At 41.0% G+C, this 23,825-nt stretch overlaps 1 protein-coding gene across 1 annotated transcript in view; it reads right to left on the reverse strand.

Moving 5' to 3' along the window:
* Positions 1–23,825, reverse strand: part of LOC306872067 (teneurin-3-like) — a 181,067-nt gene that overhangs the window by 127,746 nt on the left and 29,496 nt on the right. Inside the window, exon 2 of the mRNA XM_079420417.1 lies at positions 15,674–15,880. Coding sequence (XP_079276543.1) covers positions 15,674–15,872 — 199 coding nt within the window. The 5' untranslated portion in view covers positions 15,873–15,880. The remainder of the gene's footprint in view (positions 1–15,673; positions 15,881–23,825) is intronic.

Here is a 23,825-nt window from a genome sequence, read left to right on the forward strand (position 1 = left end):
ATCACCTTGCCATTAAAAAAAACCCTTAAAACTAAGGAAATTTAAAAAAAAATCAGGGCATACAAACATCCCTTTAATGCAACAAACTTGTAGACTTGCTCAGCAAAGGTACATTCTGTCCTGGGTTGAACAAAGCTCTCTGAGGAGCATGTTTACATCTGAGGAGCATGATTGCTTGTGGTGAGAGTGATTGTGAAGGACAATAAACAGGGAGCATGATTCACATGAAAAGCTTTCTTTCTGCTGAATTCAACTGGAAAAAAGAGAACTGCTTGATTAGCAAAAAGCCAGAGCTAAACTACAACAGATGCTTGACACTAGACTATCATTTTATGATGGGAGGCTAAAATCTGTGTTTTCCCGTAAAGGAGAGACCAAGCCTTTGCCACTGTATGCAGGCCTCTTGTCTCTTTGTGTGGAATCTGGACAGGACACCATGTCCTCTGATCAATGACCCAGACAGAATTGAAAATGCCTCTTTTGTGATGCGTCTATGGCTGACAGGTGTGCGCGTATGTGTGTGGGCGGGTGACCGAGGGGAAAAAAGGGGCCCGATACGGGTGCATCGAAGAGAAGACATCCATTCTTCAAAAAAAGGAGGTGGGATAAAAAAAGGTGTGTGATTCAAGGTCTCTCCTGCTGTCTTTTCCTATTTTGCCACCGCTAGTGCAAGCTTCTGGCCTCTAACAGCCAATTTAGCATCAACCCCCAACAGAGAACAGCCATTACCAAAGAGTAATGAACAGAGGCAGAAGGGACAGCTCACCACTCGACTCACTCTGCAAAATTTCGACCAGTCTGTGGCACTGTGGGAGATATGTGGGCTACCACCTTCAAAGAACTGCAGACGGTGGCTTTGAACGGTTATTAATGGCGGTATGTCTGAGGTAAAGCAGAGGCCCCTCGTTCTGGGAGGCGCAGCTGAAATTGTAGGTCAAGCAAATGGAAAGGAGGAAGCTGAGTTCCCTGTTCTTGCTCCCGCTCGTCAAACATTCGGACAGTGTGCTATTTATAAAAGATAAATATCAGCAGGTTGTGACATTTATCTGCCTGGCTGTCTATGATTTTCTGAGGGACAAAGTGGTTTTTAAATATTGAAAAACTCAAGGGCAAATCATTACTGGAGATCAATTGAACCTCTAGCCTGCGTGACGACGAGAAAACGGGGAAAAAAACTATTTTCTGAAAACGAACGGAAAGCGAGGGAGAGGGAAACAAAGAAAAGTAATTACACCATTCAGAAGGTTGTAAATTTCTCAAACTGTCAAAGCGCGTGTTGGTAGTGAAAGGCAATTTAAGATGTACCAACGAAGTGGAGGGAGTCTGACATTAATCCTCAGCCTCAGAGCTGAATTGCAGGTTCATAATTTGGCGTAATTCAGAGTAATTGCTGTGGGGTTTGGAGGGATATTATTTCTTTTTTCAACAGTGATGAGTCCCCTGATATTACCACTTGGAGGTGAATTAAAGTGCAAGGTTGTATTTCCGAGGCAATAACGCATGAGTCGCAATGCTGTATGAGATTGTATGCAACATCAAATTGAATGCAGAGCAGTGATAAACAGCTTCCCATTTGAGATGAGAAAACCAGAGGAAACATATTTGAAAAGTGTTACCCTTTCAACAACCTCAGGCCTATTGTCTTCCATCTGCCGAGGCTATATTTTCCTTGTGTGGTATCCGTCTTTTCTGCACTAATTCAACAGGTTTAGCTTGGCTCACAGTGACCAGCAGGAAGCTCATGAATACCCACGGCGAGTACGCTCAAGGTTAGGGGTTCGCTTAGGCAGTGTGATCATTCACAAGCTGATGGGCAAGCTAATCGCTAGCTGTGCCAGGTGCCGGACAACCCATTACCTTGTTTGACATCGACAGCTCTCAGGAAGAATGAGCATTATTTAAAAAGCTGATGACGAAACGTTTTGGGTGGTAATGTATTTTTAATGAGCAGGTGAGAATGAATGTTTGCTGCAGCAGACAGAGGAGCTGAGCAACACAAACACAAGACTGACGCGCACACACACACACACACACACACACATGCGTGCGCATGCCTTTTAATGAGCCGAGCAGGGTTGAGTGTTACACTGAACTGTAACTGACATAGTGTTCCGCTCCCAATTACATCCAGCCCTCGCAAGGGGAGTGGAAGCTCTTCCTAACAGCCCAATGAAGTAAATGTTACACAGAGAGAGGCAGACAGACAGCCAGAAAGACGTATTACTGGTGTCAAAAATGACTCCGTGCAACCTTGGTGCAACCGCCCACAGACAATACACGAGGTTCCTTTCAGAATGAAACACAATATTAATCTTTAACACTTAAATCCATTATAAATAATCCAATGTGGAATCACACAAAGTTGCATCACATTTGTGAGTGATGGAAGTAACTTCACGAATGCACAGAAGATGTGCTTTTCAGCAGCTTTTTTTATATACACTATATTGCCAAAAGTATTGGGTCACCCCCTTCTAATGAACATGTTTGACTACTTTAGTAATTTCTATGAGTACAAATCTTAATGTTTAAGCATATAATGATATTCTAGGGAATTGTGTGCTTCTACTTTTATAGCAACAGTTTGGACAGGACCCTTTTCTATTCTAACATGACAGTGCCTCTGTGTATAAGGCACGGTTCAAAAAGAAATGATTGATTCAGTCAGTGTGGAAGAACTTGACTGGTCTGCAGAAAGCCAAGTCCTAATCCCAGCTGAACACCTCTGGTGTGACTTTAAATGCAGCCAAAAACTCATCTGTCAGGATTCTGCCCTGACAGTCTTGTCTGTCTTGTCCCTGTTCAATGTTTCTTTGTTTGTTTTGTGTCTGAGCACATGGCTCTGTCTCTGTTTGTGTTTGCCACATGCTCCTCTGGTCCAACCTCCCTGTTTCCCATGGTCACGCCCCCTTGTTTAGTCCTTGTCTAGTCCTGGTTTACGTGATTGTGTCCACCTGATCCTCATGTGCTCTGCTCCTTTATATTGTACTCCTTTCCCTCATGTCTCTGCTGGTTCGTTGCGTGAGTTCCTTGTGTGAAAGAGAATTTATTGTCAGTCTACTAGTCGTATTGAGTAGTGTTTTTTTTGCTCTCCTTATCTGTCTAGCTTTGCATTGGTTCTCTTGAGGTTTATCAAGATTCCTTTGCTTTTGTTATTTTGCTCTAGTCTAGTTCCTGTTTTTTTAATTTTGTTCTAGTTTTCTTTAGCCTCTAGTTTGGCTTCTTTTCTTTATTTTGATTTTTGTCTTAGCCAGTTTATATTCCAGTTAGATTCCTGGAATTTGCTTTTTGGTTCTTTCTTTTGAATTATTTGCTCTCAGCAGTTTGATTTTGGTTTTTTCCTTTTTAGTCATAGCATGTAGTCATAGATGCTTTATTTTGTTGCTTGTTATTTTGTCTTGTGGTCGTGTCTTGTTTAGTGTTTGTTCCTGTTCTGTGTCCTGATTCCCCCGGGCTGCCGTTCTCAAGACCTGGCTATCTGACTGGACTGGTTTCACTACAGCTCAAAGTATCAAGCCCTGGCTGCTGTTCTCAAGAACTGGTTAGCTGATTGGACTGGGTTCACTACAGCTCTAAGTGTCAATCACTGGTTACCCAAGCTGCTGCCTGATCTCCATTGATATCATTGACTGGTGTTGCTCTATCTCCTTTGCTCTCTAGCCTAGCTTGGTCCAGGTCTGACTTTGGTCATCCTCCTGTTTTCCAGCGGACTGCCCTTTTCTATTGTTGGGACTCACTTCAGCCCTGTTTATTTCAATCTTGTCAATAAATGTCACTCCCTTGATAATTCTGCATCTGGGTCTCTCTCTAGTATCTGCTGTGCCAAGAACCCTGACAGAACGAACCAGCCATCACCAGACCCAGCAGAATGAGTCTTAAAATTGTTCCACCTGCCACTGCAGAAGGGAGATTGACGCTCCAACGGGCAGTGTCATTGCTTCGTCAGGAGGGCATGGATCCACGGGGCTTTGCTCAGTTCTTTTGGACCATGGCTAGGGGCCTAGAATATGATGACGCAGTCCTGAAGGAGATCTTCAACCTCGCTCTGGATGACCCCCTGCCACGATGGGAGATGGAGCAATTGCATGTTTTGAGTTTTTGGGACTTCTCCCTTTATGTGCATCACCGTAAAGACTGGCAGATCCTTAACCCTCCTGAGGATGTCTGCAGTGACCACCCTGCCCTCCTTCCTCCTTTGAGTCAAGTCCACGATCATCATCTGACTCCTACTGAGAAACGAAGGAACAGAAGAAAGCGGGCGGCTCGAGTTGCTGCATCTACCACAGAGTCTTCAGAGTCTGCTCCTGCCAGTCCAGAGCCGGTCGAGTCTGCTCCTGCCAGTCCAGAGCCGGTCGAGTCTGCTCCTGCCAGTCCAGAGCCGGTCGAGTCTGCTCCTGCCAGTCCAGAGCCGGTCGAGTCTGCTCCTGCCAGTCCAGAGCCGGTCGAGTTTACACCAGTCATCCCTGAGTCCGTTGAGTCCACCCAAGTTATCCTAGAGTCTAAGTCTGTTCAAATCCTCCCAGTTCGGGTCAAGGTATCTTCAGTCGTCCCTGAGTTGTTTGAGAGGGTTGCAGGCACGCCAAAAGTGGCCAATCATGCACCTTTGAGCCCTCTAAGACCTAAAAGGAGGGCACACATTGTGCAGTCAAATGCTCTTCTTTCAGAGGTCCCAAGCACATTGGTCCAGGACGACCAGAGTCAGGAGAGTCTGATTCAAGAGGTCCCTAATCCTGTGGTCCAGGAGGACTCTACTCAGTTGGTCCTGTTTTCTGTGGTTCCAGAGGTATACAGCCTGGAACCAACCCCTAAGCCGCCTACTTCACCAGCTAAGTCTGTGTTAAAGGAACCTGAGACTGCACCGTCTGAATTTATGGGACCTATTTCGTCCAAGGTGGGCACTGCGGCTTCAACTGAGACTGTTCTTGACCTGGCCATGGAGGCCATTCCAGAGCATCTCACCCTGCCTGTTATGGCCATGGAGGCTACCTCAGAACAGCGAGCCAATCCTGTTGTGTCCACAGAAACCAATCTTGTTTGTCATCTGATGCTTTCAGAAACCCTTCCTGCAATGGCCATGGAGGCCATCCCTGAGCAGCTCGCTGTCATTACCACACAGGCCAATCCTGAGCAGCCAGTACTCTCAGCCACAGTTCCGGTCCAGGCCTCACAACCTCCAGGGTGTACTCCAGCCCAGGAGTATCCAGAGTTCTTCGGAGTAGCCCAGGAAAGCTATCCCCAGTCAGTCCCTGACCCTGTCAGCGCAGCCCAGGGAAGTACACCTGAGTCAAGTCCAGTGTCTGTCCCTGAAGTTCTGGGGAGTGCTTCCAAGTCAGTACCTGAGACCGTTTTTGTGCCTTCTGAGCCTCTTCCCCAAGGGTTCACCCTCCCTATCAGAGCAGTCATGGCCCCTGAGTTTGTCCCAAGGTCTTTCACCAGTCAAGAGTTGGCCCCGGAGACCGAGACCACTAAGGCCATTTTCAAGACTCCACCAGCGAAACAAGTCCATGTCTCCAGAAGGACCACCAACAAGGTCCCCATCCCACCCTCCCTGTCACCAAGGCCTTACGAGTTCGTTAAGCCGGCAACTCCATGGTTGGCCACAAACTCTTTCCCTGGAGTATTTTCCTCCCCAGTCCCACCTCCTATGTTTTCTGGTTGTCCTGGAACTCAAGGTTTCCTTCCCAGCCGGCCCTCCCAGTTTGTGCCCCCTTTGCCGGGTGTGGACGCCTGGAGGCGTCCGTTGGGGGGAGGGTACTGTCAGGATTCTGCCCTGACAGTCTTGTCTGTCTTGTCCCTGTTCAATGTTTCTTTGTTTGTTTTGTGTCTGAGCACATGGCTCTGTCTCTGTTTGTGTTTGCCACATGCTCCTCTGGTCCAACCTCCCTGTTTCCCATGGTCACGCCCCCTTGTTTAGTCCTTGTCTAGTCCTGGTTTACGTGATTGTGTCCACCTGATCCTCATGTGCTCTGCTCCTTTATATTGTACTCCTTTCCCTCATGTCTCTGCTGGTTCGTTGCGTGAGTTCCTTGTGTGAAAGAGAATTTATTGTCAGTCTACTAGTCGTATTGAGTAGTGTTTTTTTTGCTCTCCTTATCTGTCTAGCTTTGCATTGGTTCTCTTGAGGTTTATCAAGATTCCTTTGCTTTTGTTATTTTGCTCTAGTCTAGTTCCTGTTTTTTTAATTTTGTTCTAGTTTTCTTTAGCCTCTAGTTTGGCTTCTTTTCTTTATTTTGATTTTTGTCTTAGCCAGTTTATATTCCAGTTAGATTCCTGGAATTTGCTTTTTGGTTCTTTCTTTTGAATTATTTGCTCTCAGCAGTTTGATTTTGGTTTTTTCCTTTTTAGTCATAGCATGTAGTCATAGATGCTTTATTTTGTTGCTTGTTATTTTGTCTTGTGGTCGTGTCTTGTTTAGTGTTTGTTCCTGTTCTGTGTCCTGATTCCCCCGGGCTGCCGTTCTCAAGACCTGGCTATCTGACTGGACTGGTTTCACTACAGCTCAAAGTATCAAGCCCTGGCTGCTGTTCTCAAGAACTGGTTAGCTGATTGGACTGGGTTCACTACAGCTCTAAGTGTCAATCACTGGTTACCCAAGCTGCTGCCTGATCTCCATTGATATCATTGACTGGTGTTGCTCTATCTCCTTTGCTCTCTAGCCTAGCTTGGTCCAGGTCTGACTTTGGTCATCCTCCTGTTTTCCAGCGGACTGCCCTTTTCTATTGTTGGGACTCACTTCAGCCCTGTTTATTTCAATCTTGTCAATAAATGTCACTCCCTTGATAATTCTGCATCTGGGTCTCTCTCTAGTATCTGCTGTGCCAAGAACCCTGACAGAACGAACCAGCCATCACCAGACCCAGCAGAATGAGTCTTAAAATTGTTCCACCTGCCACTGCAGAAGGGAGATTGACGCTCCAACGGGCAGTGTCATTGCTTCGTCAGGAGGGCATGGATCCACGGGGCTTTGCTCAGTTCTTTTGGACCATGGCTAGGGGCCTAGAATATGATGACGCAGTCCTGAAGGAGATCTTCAACCTCGCTCTGGATGACCCCCTGCCACGATGGGAGATGGAGCAATTGCATGTTTTGAGTTTTTGGGACTTCTCCCTTTATGTGCATCACCGTAAAGACTGGCAGATCCTTAACCCTCCTGAGGATGTCTGCAGTGACCACCCTGCCCTCCTTCCTCCTTTGAGTCAAGTCCACGATCATCATCTGACTCCTACTGAGAAACGAAGGAACAGAAGAAAGCGGGCGGCTCGAGTTGCTGCATCTACCACAGAGTCTTCAGAGTCTGCTCCTGCCAGTCCAGAGCCGGTCGAGTCTGCTCCTGCCAGTCCAGAGCCGGTCGAGTCTGCTCCTGCCAGTCCAGAGCCGGTCGAGTCTGCTCCTGCCAGTCCAGAGCCGGTCGAGTCTGCTCCTGCCAGTCCAGAGCCGGTCGAGTTTACACCAGTCATCCCTGAGTCCGTTGAGTCCACCCAAGTTATCCTAGAGTCTAAGTCTGTTCAAATCCTCCCAGTTCGGGTCAAGGTATCTTCAGTCGTCCCTGAGTTGTTTGAGAGGGTTGCAGGCACGCCAAAAGTGGCCAATCATGCACCTTTGAGCCCTCTAAGACCTAAAAGGAGGGCACACATTGTGCAGTCAAATGCTCTTCTTTCAGAGGTCCCAAGCACATTGGTCCAGGACGACCAGAGTCAGGAGAGTCTGATTCAAGAGGTCCCTAATCCTGTGGTCCAGGAGGACTCTACTCAGTTGGTCCTGTTTTCTGTGGTTCCAGAGGTATACAGCCTGGAACCAACCCCTAAGCCGCCTACTTCACCAGCTAAGTCTGTGTTAAAGGAACCTGAGACTGCACCGTCTGAATTTATGGGACCTATTTCGTCCAAGGTGGGCACTGCGGCTTCAACTGAGACTGTTCTTGACCTGGCCATGGAGGCCATTCCAGAGCATCTCACCCTGCCTGTTATGGCCATGGAGGCTACCTCAGAACAGCGAGCCAATCCTGTTGTGTCCACAGAAACCAATCTTGTTTGTCATCTGATGCTTTCAGAAACCCTTCCTGCAATGGCCATGGAGGCCATCCCTGAGCAGCTCGCTGTCATTACCACACAGGCCAATCCTGAGCAGCCAGTACTCTCAGCCACAGTTCCGGTCCAGGCCTCACAACCTCCAGGGTGTACTCCAGCCCAGGAGTATCCAGAGTTCTTCGGAGTAGCCCAGGAAAGCTATCCCCAGTCAGTCCCTGACCCTGTCAGCGCAGCCCAGGGAAGTACACCTGAGTCAAGTCCAGTGTCTGTCCCTGAAGTTCTGGGGAGTGCTTCCAAGTCAGTACCTGAGACCGTTTTTGTGCCTTCTGAGCCTCTTCCCCAAGGGTTCACCCTCCCTATCAGAGCAGTCATGGCCCCTGAGTTTGTCCCAAGGTCTTTCACCAGTCAAGAGTTGGCCCCGGAGACCGAGACCACTAAGGCCATTTTCAAGACTCCACCAGCGAAACAAGTCCATGTCTCCAGAAGGACCACCAACAAGGTCCCCATCCCACCCTCCCTGTCACCAAGGCCTTACGAGTTCGTTAAGCCGGCAACTCCATGGTTGGCCACAAACTCTTTCCCTGGAGTATTTTCCTCCCCAGTCCCACCTCCTATGTTTTCTGGTTGTCCTGGAACTCAAGGTTTCCTTCCCAGCCGGCCCTCCCAGTTTGTGCCCCCTTTGCCGGGTGTGGACGCCTGGAGGCGTCCGTTGGGGGGAGGGTACTGTCAGGATTCTGCCCTGACAGTCTTGTCTGTCTTGTCCCTGTTCAATGTTTCTTTGTTTGTTTTGTGTCTGAGCACATGGCTCTGTCTCTGTTTGTGTTTGCCACATGCTCCTCTGGTCCAACCTCCCTGTTTCCCATGGTCACGCCCCCTTGTTTAGTCCTTGTCTAGTCCTGGTTTACGTGATTGTGTCCACCTGATCCTCATGTGCTCTGCTCCTTTATATTGTACTCCTTTCCCTCATGTCTCTGCTGGTTCGTTGCGTGAGTTCCTTGTGTGAAAGAGAATTTATTGTCAGTCTACTAGTCGTATTGAGTAGTGTTTTTTTTGCTCTCCTTATCTGTCTAGCTTTGCATTGGTTCTCTTGAGGTTTATCAAGATTCCTTTGCTTTTGTTATTTTGCTCTAGTCTAGTTCCTGTTTTTTTAATTTTGTTCTAGTTTTCTTTAGCCTCTAGTTTGGCTTCTTTTCTTTATTTTGATTTTTGTCTTAGCCAGTTTATATTCCAGTTAGATTCCTGGAATTTGCTTTTTGGTTCTTTCTTTTGAATTATTTGCTCTCAGCAGTTTGATTTTGGTTTTTTCCTTTTTAGTCATAGCATGTAGTCATAGATGCTTTATTTTGTTGCTTGTTATTTTGTCTTGTGGTCGTGTCTTGTTTAGTGTTTGTTCCTGTTCTGTGTCCTGATTCCCCCGGGCTGCCGTTCTCAAGACCTGGCTATCTGACTGGACTGGTTTCACTACAGCTCAAAGTATCAAGCCCTGGCTGCTGTTCTCAAGAACTGGTTAGCTGATTGGACTGGGTTCACTACAGCTCTAAGTGTCAATCACTGGTTACCCAAGCTGCTGCCTGATCTCCATTGATATCATTGACTGGTGTTGCTCTATCTCCTTTGCTCTCTAGCCTAGCTTGGTCCAGGTCTGACTTTGGTCATCCTCCTGTTTTCCAGCGGACTGCCCTTTTCTATTGTTGGGACTCACTTCAGCCCTGTTTATTTCAATCTTGTCAATAAATGTCACTCCCTTGATAATTCTGCATCTGGGTCTCTCTCTAGTATCTGCTGTGCCAAGAACCCTGACATCATCACCACCAAATTACTTGTACATAAGGGTACTGTCATTTTAGACACGTCCAAAACGGTTGCAACAGAGATGGAAATACAATTTTTAAATACATGAATAATGTTTCCATCTTTGTTGCCACAGTTTTGTTAGTGCCTTTTTCTGTTCTAAAGAAGGGGTGTCCCAACACTTTTGTCCTTATAGTGTCTATACAAGTCATTGGTGTTTGGTGATGAGTTTTTGGCTCAAGGTCTGCATTTAAAGTCACACCAGAGGTGTTCAGCTGGGATAAGGACTTGACTTTCTGCAGACCAGTCAAGTTCTTCCACACTGACTGAATCAATCGTGTCTTTTTGAACCGTGCCTTATACACAGAGGCACTGTCATGTTAGAATAGAAAAGGGTCCTGTTCAAACTGTTGCTATAAAATTAGAAGTACACAATTCCCTAGAATATCATTATATGCTTTAACATTAAGATTTGTACTCATAGAAATTACTAAAGTAGTCAAACATGTTCATTAGAAGGGGGTGACCCAATACTTTTGGCAATATAGTGTATCTTTTTAAACTACATATATCTGGACACGCTTGCTCATATTTTTATATTATTCTTTATATACATTATACATTTATAACAGTAGTAAAGTGAACAAAACTACAAAATAACACAGATGGGAATCATGTAGAGAACAACAAAAAAATCTCTCTATATATATTTTTTAATAAAATGTGCACAAAAAACTTTTATGTAGAAGTTTTTAATGTATAACATCTTTTTTTTATGTTTTTATGAAAATGAGATTGTGTTGATCTTGAGGAAACTTCCTGTTTTGCATTGTGAAACCCTGTGCTGCATAATGCAAAGTGTTGGAGTTCTCAAAAAATAAAAACCCTCCTTCTAGACTAAACAGCTCCCAAAATCTATTTTCAGAGGTGTTTTTCTAGCCCTAACCTAACCTCTTTCCAGAAAAAAAAGCACTGTTTGAGCGACCAATGCTTCTGCTCTGCATCCAACCCTGATTCATAAACTTTTACAGCCCCATTGGACCATTACTGCCCCACCCCCCCATCTGGAGCTGGATCATACTGAACGCTCTCATGTTCATTCTCCAACAGGCACTGATGTGGTCGGCTAATTTAAACTGTGGCCCATACGTTAGATTTCTCCCCCCCTATTCACTGTGAAAACATGGAGGCAGCGAGGAGAATGGAAGTTAGAAGGCAGAAAGAGAAAAACAGTAGGAACTTAAGCAACCCACGTGGCGGTGTGAGCAAGGCACAGGAGTCGGAGGACTCGTCGGCCCCGGTAAACGTTATTGGAGTTCCTGTGCTATAAAATTGCTGCTTTCATGCCCACTGCACCTGACAATAGCAATCGGTGGGTGAGAGTAGAGGAGCTCGACAGGCCTGGTGACCCGAGGCTCAGTTTCAGAGAGTCCGCACTACGGTGCGCTGGCAGCTTCAGCAGGCCCCCTGGCTGGCTAATTGACAACAAGAGTCTATGTTGGATGGGTTACGCAGGCAGAGGGTAATCGCTCTCGACGGACACAGCTCTTGTTCGCTGTCTGTCTGTCTATCTTACTGATGCGTATTCTGCATTTCAAGCGGGTCTTGATAAAAACAGAATAGGACATGCTTATTTTACAGGCCCTTTTCTCAACCTTTATTTTTACTCTCACAAAGTAAGGCAAAGCAGAGGTACTTTGGGAAGTGTAAATGCAATGAAATGCTCAGGCCATGAATCACATAATTTATATATTAAAAGTATACTAAAAGTAAAAAGAAAATTTCGGTCTCCATGCTCACCAAAATAAGAATACAGTGAAAAGCGTTATATTGTGAAAAAGCATTAGAGTTTAAAATAATTATTTTACTGGTTTCTATTTGAATATATTTTAAAATGCAATTTATTCCTGTGAAGGTAAAGCTGATTTCTCAGCAGCCATTATTCCAGTTTTCAGTATCACATGATCTTTCAAAAAATTATTCTAATATGCTGATTTAATGTTAAAATAACATGCTTTCATTATCAAAGTAAAAACAAAAAAAACTAAAGAAAACAGCTTAATATTACCGTAATATTTTTTTTCTGGATTATTTAGAAAATATTATATTCATAAAATACACTTCAAAACAACAGCATATAATAAAAAAATGCAATTTATAAAAAAATAGAGCGGCGTATTTTATTACAATAAAATAAATTATAAAAAGCAATCAATGAGCAATGAAGTGGCTTGGGGTAAATAGCACCTTAAATCTCATATAAATCCAATACATAATTAATTAATTCTGTGAGTGTCAAGATGAATGAAGTGTTTGTGTGTGTGTGTGTGTGTGTATATCAAGATGAATGAAGTGCAGATAAATAGCAGCTAAAATAAATGTATAAATACTGTCACTTGCAAAAAATAAACAAATGAAAAAAAAAATCATTGACCTAACTGATTTACCCCTTCCTCCCTCCATCTCCTCTGTGTCTCCCACTTTACTGTTCCTGTTCTGCCTGAGTTCATGTCTTTAATATGGAGTGCTGCAGACAGGAGCCAGTGCACTGACCTGCTGTCTACTCTCAGACTATTAAAACCTGGCCTCTGAGGATGTGCACTGGATCCTTTTTTTTCAGCCTGTCCTTCCCTCTCTCTCTCTTTCAACCCTGATTTCAGTTTGATCTACTAAGTGGGCCGGGCAGCCCTGCATCTCCGCAACGATCAGCAACAGCACCTCCACTCATTACAAATATCGATGATCGCTTCAAATGATGAGACGTCAGTGCTTGGAGTGCTTCCTGATCCCCACTTGACAGCCACACGCGAGTCAGCTTAAAAGACTTACTGGCGGTAAACGTGGGGTTTCCTAGTCAAGCCTGCATCGCCGTGATCTTTCTCCAGATGGTTATCGAGAAAGCCCCTCACTGCAGATAAAAGCTCATCCATTATAAGTAGCCTGACACTGAGGTTTTTTTTCCCTTCTTTTAACTGGAGCTGCTTTTGATTAGGGCATAGATCACGTCGTATGGATGAATAGAAGGTGAATTTTTGTTAAAAGCAGCATACTGTAAACATCTGGACATGTGTGGTCCTGTTTGGGCTCAGAACTGAAGTCTGTCAACTTTCCTGATGTCAGTGCATGGAGACATAAAGTCCTATATCCTATAAAGTGTTCTTAAAACAACATACTTTCCTTATGTGCTCCAGAATGTAGGAATTATACAGAGGAGAGCCCTAAATTTAATTAGCCACGCTATTCCGCTGAATAAACAATGGTGAAGTAACTCCGTGCATTCCCCTCATAAAGAAAATCTAATCATCCTCATTATGGATAAATACTAGGCCAAATGAAATGTTTCTTTTTAAGGCAGGCTTTTAGAGGTAAAAATACATCAACACCAATGTCAACAACACAGAGTGAAGAAAGTGGATCTTGACAGGTCTGATGGTGATACAGGATTCCTGTTTGGTCACAATGAATGGAAGCTTGAAGAGAAAATACAAGGGATTGTGTAGAGCATGTAAAACTATTCTTATATGCGTTTCAAATGTGTTTATACGTTTGTAAGGTTTTAAAGAAAATGTCTCACTATGGCCGACTTGAAACAAATGGGTTTTTCCTTCCAAAGAACAAAAAAGCTGAATTGAATCAAAGAATCAAAGAAAAAACTATCACAGGTTCCAAAAAAATCTTAAGCAGCACAACAGTTTCAACACTGATAATAAATCAGCATATTAGAATGATTTCTGAATCATCATGTGACACGGAAGGCTTGAGATGAAAATTCAGCGCTGCATCACAGAAATACTTTACACTTTAAATACTTCCCACTATTGAAGTAGGAAACCAATATTAAAAATTGCAATAATATTTCACATTATTACTGTTTTTTCTGTATTTGTTATCAAATAAATACAGCCTTAATGAGCATAAGAGGCTCCATTTAAAAGCTTACGTATCCCACTCTATTTTTTGCAGAAGTCCAAATTTAGCAAATATATGCAACAACAGATAGGATGTAATGTGACTATTATTTGCATATCAAATATGAAAAGTAGACTTTTTAGGGTTAAGCACCATAAAACTAGCCCATATGATTTAGCTAACTATTCTTCTGAAGACTTGACAGTCACAATTCACTCTTTTTAAGAAAAAGTGCAGTTTGGATATTGTGCAAGATAGGCGTATATATTTTCATTTGGGTTTTTAAAGATAAATTATGATAAAGTTTGCATTTGTGGGTCAACTATCCCTTTAAAAAATAAGTCACAAATACTATGTGTGTGCTTTTACTCAGAACGCATTCTGTTTTATGTGTTCCCTTCCCGTCTCTCCAGCAGCTATGCTCTGAGCCTCCTCCTGTTATTGTTTTCATCTTGTGTCTTTTCAGACGCTAACACAAACAAACACTCTGCTGGTGTGTTCTTGTCCTCATGCACCATGACCTCTGAGTCTTTGTTTGAGAGCCTTAGGAGCTCCAGCTGTCATCAGCATCATCTTAAGCCAGCGTCCCACTAGCCGTTTTTTCATGCGTACGCTTCATTTACATAGTCATTGGAGAATCAGAGGGAGTCTCTGCTGTGTCTCTCTGCGGGCGAGTGTTAACAGCCCCAGCAACCCAACTCCCTGCCGACTCTCTGATAACATCTAGCAAGTCTGGAAGTATCAAAGGCAGTAAGATGTGGCTTTGGCAGTGACCAGTGAGCTCTTCTCACAATGAAAATCTGATGTGACACTGTCCGGCTCTGATCTGATCCAAGCATCTCCCTCACAAACGCCAGACTGACCATTTATCCTAATTGAGTGCTGCAGCAATGATATTAAAACCCAAGACTGATTCACCATGGGGTTTTTCAATTCATGAGTAAAATAAGGTCTGTGGTAAACATAATTTGACTTGGACTATTGTTGTGAACGTAAACTCCACGCACTCATGTATGTAGTTCCTTATTAGAAACATGTGTTTTTTAAAATTAACATAACTGCTTCAAAATGTGCATTCTCAGTATGGTTGTGTGTAATTTACCACAGACCTGTACTCTTAAAAATAAATGTTCCAAAAGGGTGTTTTTGCAGTGATGCCATAGAAAAAACATTTTTGTTTCCCCAAAGAACCTTTCAGTGAACAGTTCCTAAAAGAACAATTTCCATGGATGTTTAAGGTTCTTCATAGAACCATTGATGCTAATAAAGAACCTTTATTTTTAAGATCGTTGTTCTAGTAATATTTTGAAAAAGTCATATCGAAATCCATCGCAAATTAGTCTTCCAGATTTTAATGACACAACTGCAGCACTCTTGTAATATTTTATGGGTTTTGTATGTTTTATGATGAGCTTTGTGTGACAGTGAATATAAAAATATTTTATTAAACATTAATCACTGAGTAACAGGAGCAGTTTCAACAATACCTGACCAGAAATGTTGGCAACTAGCTGAAATAAAATAATTTTAGGGTTATACTTTTAGTTTTTGTTATACTTATCTAATAACCATGCAGTGAGTAAACAATGACAGAATTTTCATTTGTGAGTGAACTATTCCTTTAACTTAATTCAAAGTTTTGTAAAATCAAAATAACCCTTCTCAGTTGAAAATGATTTTGAGCATGCAAAATGGGTTTTCGAGCACAATATGAGGTCCATGACCATTTTACACACAAGATCAGTTAACTCCCCCCAATCTACCCAGAAGCTGAACACCACTGATTGGATGTGACATTCTCTAATAAAATTTCCGACAAAAGCCTGCATACAGTTTACTCCAGTGGTTTTTACTAGGAACACACAGCCTTCACGCTTTTCTTACTTAACAGACCTAGCAGGACAGAGCGAGAGAGAGAGAGAGAAAGAGAGGGATGGTCACCTTACCATTACAGCTGTGGCTGAGGGCGGGCTGCGTTACGGGTCTATAGACAGCGGCCGTGTACTCTTCTTCCGAATCAGAATCCTGTGCTGCCTGCGTGGTGGCATTACTTAAGACGGAACTCTGGTTGTCATGGAGATTGGGTGAGGGTGGTTGAGAATGGGAATGCTCAGTGACTGATGGACTGGAGAGAGAGGATGGCATGGGAGAACCTAAAGAAAAGAAAACCACTTTAAACCAAAGGAAAATAAAAAAAACTAACAACCGCAAATGAAGTGAACAAATACAGAGCAGCTACTTTAAAAAAATGCATTACTGTAAATAAGAAAAAGTAAATATTTTTTTCTTCTTTTTAAAAAATCAAGTTTGAGTGATTTTTCTTCTTGCAAATCAAAAACAAAGTGCATGTTCATGAAGCTGTATCAAATCCATGCATTAACATAAACGCAAGCAGTGTGAACAAAAAACATCAACTGCTACCAAACAAAAAACAGCAAAGAATGATGGTTTGCAGCTTAAGCATTCTGTTTGGGATGTTTCTGCTCCACTAGCTGTGGTCGCACGGAAGTTGGAAATGTTCTCCACAGAGCCCACAATTGTCTTTAAGGCCACAGCATTGGTGAGTTGTGAGGCCGAGGAAACCACTCTCTCACACACACAAAAACAAACACACAAACTTGCTTTCATTGGCTGCCAAATTCACTTTATCTTCATCTTAGATCCATTCACCATCAAATCAGCCATTATCAAATGGATGCTGGTATGGGCATACACACACACACACACACACACACACACAAGCACACATACTTAAAATATTAAGGCAAGAACATGAGTAAAGACTTCAAAAGGACTTGAAATAAAACATTCTTTTTAGCTAACAAAGTGATATTCTGTAGTAAAGCAGCCTGATTTATAGTGAGAGAAAAGCTCATATTTCATGCTATTCATCTGAAAATGTTTTCATCTTGTTGACATTTTTACAGTCTTCTTGGTATGTGAAAAAGCTTTGCTCTTTTCTTCACTCACATCCACAGTATCTGGAGCCGATCTCACACACACACATAATCACCCTCCCAAACCAGGACCAAAAACTGACCTGGGCTCAGTGCCTCCACTTAGCATACAATAACAGCTTATCAGACATGGTCAAGGACCCCTGATCTGAGAGCAGTCAAAGGCAAAGGGTGAGGGCAATGAGTGAAAAGTAATTAAACTGACTGGCCCTCAGCTCCCTGTCAGGGGTCTGGACACACTCATGAGACAGTGAGCAAAGTCACCTCTGCTTCCTTGGCGTGTGGCTTTGGAGTCCTGGACACACAACCTTCTAATTACCTTTGACTCTTTGCATTACACTGCACTGTGAAAGAGAAATGGAGAAAGGCAAAGGACTTGCAGACAAAAAAATAAAAATAAAAATAAAAATAACCTGTGTGTGTGAGAATGATAATGAGAGAAAAAGAAACAGAGATGCTGAAAGAGCAGGGGAGAATTATTATTTTGTAATTATTGCAAGCTTTATTTATATATTTAAGATATGAAACACAATTACAGGCAGATCCTCTGGGAGCAGGGCTCACACCATCCAGCCTGCCCATCCCAACCAACAAATTAAGTGCCATTAACATTATGTGCTGCCACTGATACACCACTGTGTGTGTGTGTGTGTGTGTTGAGTCTACTGTGCTCAGACCAACTGACTAAAGCAATAAAGTGTTCACTCTTGGCTGAACACTGATATAAAGATACACATTAAATGGCCTCTGATTCACCACTGCATTCATTACACAACAGACACGGCTGTGATTGGTCACAGTGCTCAACCGCTGAAAAACAACTTTCACAATCAATTAATCACAGCAGATGTAATTGCACTGTTGATAACTATTTATTTAATTAACTGTTTTACCTTTATATATTGTTGATTTTGTTTTTTGAGTTTGTATGTTTAGAACTGAATTTAGGGGCAATTTAATTTCATGGAGAAAGTGTGTTATAATGTATACAAGTCAGCTAAATAAATGTGGAAACATGGTTATTTTAATTTCTTTATAATTTCATAATTAATTATCAGGGTTTAAAAATAAGTCACTAGAAAACAAGCGAAACCCCCAAACTATCAGTATCATGAGATTTCATGTTAGTATTAATAATCGTTTGGTTTTTAAACACAGTTTTTGCATTAAATCTTTTCAGAAATAATTGTAACCATAGTTATAATAAATGATAACTGCTTACATATTCATGGTTATATTATTATAAAGTATAATGCGTTGTATAATATTACACAATCAATTGGGTGTTAATTGTTTTAACACATTATACATTTGTAACTTTTAAAGGTGCAACTTTTACACCTTTATAATGTATCTGAAATTATTCATGTGAACATTCAGCTGATTAAAAGGTTTATTACAACTGTAATACAACAAGTATGCCTTTTTAAACAATATTACATGAGCAAGAAATGTCTGGGATTTGGCGGTAGAGAATATTTAGTACTACAGCACGATTGTGAGTGTGATATTACTTTCATTCAAGAGTTCAATAAAACAGAAATTAATATCAAGTAACGCATATTTTAGACAAAATGCAACCTGTTATTGTGTTACTCACTCTATGGCTGAATCACAGCTGTGGTGATGTTCAGTACAACAGCACTAAAATCACTTCAAGTAAAGTGCTACTGATAATACTAAAAAGCTTCAGACGGCTTGAAGCACACAAGCCTTTTATGGTGAGGAATTCAGCTGCTGAATGGACTGAGGGAAGCGTGTATGTAGAGGGCACTGTGTAATCCTGGTTTCGCAGCTTTTTTTAAATTTGTTTCCTCTATCTCTTCGCCTCTCATCCCGCTTTCATTCGTCCTCTCTCTGTGATAACCAAAGTTCTTTATGTGGTTTCATGCCAACCTGCTCCATCAGCACTCCCTACCGCCTGCTTCACACTCACACACACACACACACACACACACACACACACACACACACACACACACACGTGAGGAGATCAAGCACAGATTGGCTCACTCTCTTGTGTGTAATGATTTGTGTGAGCAGATGAAGAAGTTGAACACGGCACATAATCCAGTGCAGCTGTCAATTAACCTCTTAAGACCATGCGGCCTCATATGAGGACATTATATTTTAGTGTATTTCTCTGAGACTATACATGCCACAGTTAAGTCTGGATGTCCTGTACAGAGCACATTCAGGGCTTTTCAGAGATACCAAATGATTGGATGTTTCACCATGACCACTCCCTCTCCTTGGTCTTCAAAAATGTCTGAAATTAATTTAGTGACACTCTTATGGAAATATGATAATATTTTATAATGATCATTTAAATCTGTCTCATTTTTAAATTGTGTGTCATAAATCAACATCTCAGGAAAATATTATGGGGTTTCAAATCAAAATATGATATTCTGTTATGAAACAGGACGTTGATTTCATACATGTCCTCATATGAGGACACCGGGACTAAAAGCTTGTTTATTACGCATTTTGGGAGACATAACAAATGAATAGGGAAATAAATTATATTTCAATATTCTATTAAATATTATATATTATTATGAAAATCTGGTCAATTATTACTCCCATTATTACACTTCTTTTTTCATTACATGTTGCCCAAAAAAAAACACATTAATATGCAAATTAGATTTAGTTTATAGATACATTGTATACATTGAGAAAACCCGTTTGTGGCCATTTTACACACATTTTGCAAAAAGAAAAAAATATATCGAATCATTCTGTTATAACATAGTTGAGTATCATCTTTATACAAAGTTTGTTAAAAAAAAATCTTAAACTAAAAATGTATTGATTTAAAAAATCAATTGTATTTGCTTATGCATGTTGATTCGTCTTTTTAGTTTTTCAAAGAAATTGATTTTTTTTTACATTATTCTAAATGCTCTAAACAATTTAAAGACATGAAAAAAACATTTTTTTTCCTAAAACTTTTTTCTCGGGTCTTAAGAGGTTAAAGCCGAGAGCAAAAAGACGAGATGAAATTGCTGTTGAAATAGCTGGATGGGAAGTGTTATCTTCTCTATTTTTCCAGTGCACAAACAAATACACTCATAAAAACAATGAAGAATTTGTTATTTCACTGAGAATAAAAGAGGTGGATGAGTACTCTCATGCTAGTGCATCAATTCAGCCAATAACAAATTGAAGCAATCAGCTGTCCGACAAAGAATTTGTGCACACAGATCTTAACAAAAAGCTCCACACTCTACAAATGACCTTCTTAGACACAACGTGAGGTGAAATAAATGATTAGCATTAATAATACAAATTAAAAAGTTTTCCGCTGAGTGTTCATTAGTCTAATTGTAGGCGGTTTGTAGTTGCCAAGCAACATCACCTTGTGCATTAATACAGAAAGTGCACAGGTGTGAGTTTATCAGCAATTCACAATAGCTTTGAATGCTTCTTATCCTATTAAATGGTGGAGTCAGAATTATGAGTTTCATTAGCTTCTAAACCCCTTGGAATAGGCAAAATCAACTGCATTGCACACGCATATGGATACGTGTGCAATGCAGCATAATAAATACAGCATAGAGCACACACACACACACACACACACACACACACACACACGCAACACGTGTGTGTCAACATGAGTCAATGATGAGGGTATTATTTCCACAGCCTCATTGGCAGTAAACTAAAGGCGCTTGTTTGTCAGTCATTGATTTTTCCCCTCTTCCCTTCATGAGATTTTTGCACAGCATTCTTCTGCATATTTATTTTTATTTTTTTGCTTGACACCGGGTCAAACCTAATCAGCAACTTCCTGTGCCACTGCTCGTGTGTGTGCATGCTGTGTGTGCAACCTGTCTGTTCTACTGCTCTCCGCTGCTTGCTCATTCCCGATCTCATATGCAGGCCTCTAGGTTTTCATATTCTAATCGATAGCAGCTCGTGCCTCAGTGCTGACAGGAACGCTTAAGAAAAGCCGCGCTGCTGAAATCACTAACTGTCTGTCTCTCTCTTTTCTCCTTCTCTCTTTGTCTGTTTACCCGATCCTTAGTGGATGCCACAGAGCACAAACAAAGCTGAAGGACACATGCCTCAACAAGAACAGTGTGTGGATAAATCATACATGAGCATATAGAATCAGGCCTCATGGTCTGATATACCACTAACTGGCTTGGTTTTTCTGTGTCATTTGATGGTTTAAGAGAGAAATAAGTGTGGTTCAGAGATGCACAAGAAGCGATCAAACACACAACAGTTGACACATCACAGTAACAGAACTGAGCATATACACAGACTTTGATGCATATGAAATGAATTGTCGAGAAAAAAGACATGCGATGAATAATGATAAAAAAAAAAAAACTGTGAAGTTGGACTGTGAAGTTTTTTTGCATGGCTGTATGGACCCCCTGCGGGGTGGGCTCACTGACTAACACATGACAAATGCTCCATCAAACTGGATGAACGGATTGGATGTCTTTAGAGATGAAATGCTCATTATAACTAATACAATCTATCATTGGATGCAAATGGAAAAATTGAAACGAAAATTGTTGGTCACTTGAATTATTCAAATTGAAGAATAAGTGGATGGTGTATAATTATCAACAAGATACCACAAATCATTTCTAAAAGAAACATTCAAATTATTGTTAAATAAATCTAAAACCATAAAAATACAATAACATAAACAAACAATCAATACTTAAAACCACATAATCATTAACTAAAATAAAAACTGCATATACATAAACTTTTAACTGTTATTTCAGGATGTTGCCAAGGCTTTCACTATACTAAATGAAATTTAACCAAAACTAAATCAATTAAAGCTAATAAAGAAAAGTGAATTAAAAACGATATATACATATTAAATAATAATAATAATAATAATGACAAAAACACAACAAAATTACAAAAAATGTAACTTGTGAAAATAGAAAATATTTTTTAAACGTTGAGTATACATGAGTATATCAATGATACTAATATAACACTGCCTTTTTTAATTTGTATCTAAAAAAATAAAAAAATAAATACTACTAATAAAACAATACTACTGTACTACTTCTAATAATATTCAAAAGTAGCAACATTAAAAAAATACATTTTTGTAGATACATAATAATAATAGTTGTTGTTATTTTAAAATACATCATTAAACATTTATTTAAAAAATTTCTTCATCTGATTACACTGATATATCCATAACAATCACAAATCATTTTCACAAATACACCACGTATGATAGACAACTTTGCTGTGGTGGCATTTAAACCAGCAAAATTCACTATTCACAACAAAATACATCATAGGAAACCAAATTAAGTTTGCAATGAGTTTAAAGTTGGCAGCAAACATAGGATGAAGTGACAATGCAGCAGTGGCCTTATCCATCAACTGGGTTGAAATAGCCCTGGGCCATTCTTATTGTTGAGCCCTGCATGTGCATCATTAAAACCACTCATGCAAACAGTAGGCCTGAACATCAGCACTTATGTATGTAGATTGAAATACAGACAGAAAAGAAATTGTAAAAAGAAGATGGAGAAAAAATGCATAAGAAATGGATGAGAGAGAGTGTGTGAGAGTCTGAAAATAAAAGAAAAGAAAATGAGAGAGAGAAAGAGATATGACGTTCTGGCCTATTTTCTATCAGACTAATCTTTTAGTGTCATTTTATCCCTTCTTCTGTTCTGCCTGCAGAATTATAACATTTATTATAACACACACACACACACACACACACACACACACACACACAGACACACACACACACACACACACACACACACTCACACTCACACACACACACATACACAGGGGAGCTACGGGTTGAATACCAGAAAGCTTGAGACTGTTTGCGTCTCTTGGAGTGGAACAATGCCTCCAGTATCCCTCGCTCTCTCAATCTCTGCCTCCCCTTCTCTCTTTTTGCTCCCTCTATCTTTTCATTTTCTCGCTCCGTAGCTAGCTTCTCTTTTCCACAGCCCTTTTCCCCTTCTGGTGACATGTGAAATGAAGCAGAGATGGTCCCTCAGTGGTGAGGAACAGATAAAGAAAGAGAGAGAGGAGGAACAAGAAAACAGTTGAAGAAAGAGATAGACTTATACCCGTACACCTGGGACTTCTGGCTGGCCTAACATGAGAGAGATAGACTATGCTCCGACGCCGCTCGAACAGGAAATAGATTCACAATAGCTTAGGCGCTCACAGAATTAGCAACACACCTGTTTTCTAGTGAGTCAAGGATCTCTTTTGTGATTTAAAGCGTTTTGTGTCGTATTTTGAGGGCGCTGACAGAGCAACATCTGTAAGCCAACACGGGAGTGTGTATCAAAATAGGATGTGACAAGGTGAACGTATGCTTTAAAATCAACATTCTAATGCAAATTCAGATTTCTTGTTTTATGATACAGATTTATTACATAAGCTTTACACTATTAAACATACTAATATTAAACATGAATACTATATACCATTGTAAAAGTAAAAAAGAAATAAAATGTAAAATATTGGATATTAGCTATTTATTGAACACTTAAAATAATCATTATTAAAAATCCTTTGTTCAAGATTTTATATTTCTGAGACAGAATGTCTGTAAAAATAATTGTAAAAAAATGCTGTTTAATGTTAACTTTTGATTTAAATTGATTGATGTGGCAACAAATTAATTAAACAGTGATAAAGGTGGGTCATCTATAATAAACGCCATTAATAATTATGAGTGTTTAAATATTGGATGTCTCGCTGAGTGCTAAAGGTAAGCCTGGAGGTGATGTGCTGAATGATCAATCTGAGGGAGCTAGGTTTAAACTTCATTACCAAACACCCTAGTCTGCACATGCCAATATTTCAGCAACAATCAAAAACTGCTGGAGCTCTCTGATGCCTTTTTGTTCAAACACTTTTTCTCCCTCCTTACAAGACATTCCTTGTGGCCACAGAAATAAAAAGAGACCAAATCCATAAACACCAATAGCATTCTCTCTTTCTTCTCTTACATTCACCTCCTCAATCTATCTCCCTCTCGTCTCCTCTCAGATCATCACACATCTCATTCTACTTCATCTCGCTTCTCTTTCCTCCCTCTCAGCACTCATTTCCTTTCTCTTCTCTCCAGAGTACAGCAGGTCATAGTCCTCTTTGTGTG

Source organism: Barbus barbus (genome assembly GCF_936440315.1).
Source record: "Barbus barbus genome assembly, chromosome: 7".
Taxonomy (NCBI): Eukaryota; Metazoa; Chordata; class Actinopteri; order Cypriniformes; family Cyprinidae; genus Barbus; species Barbus barbus.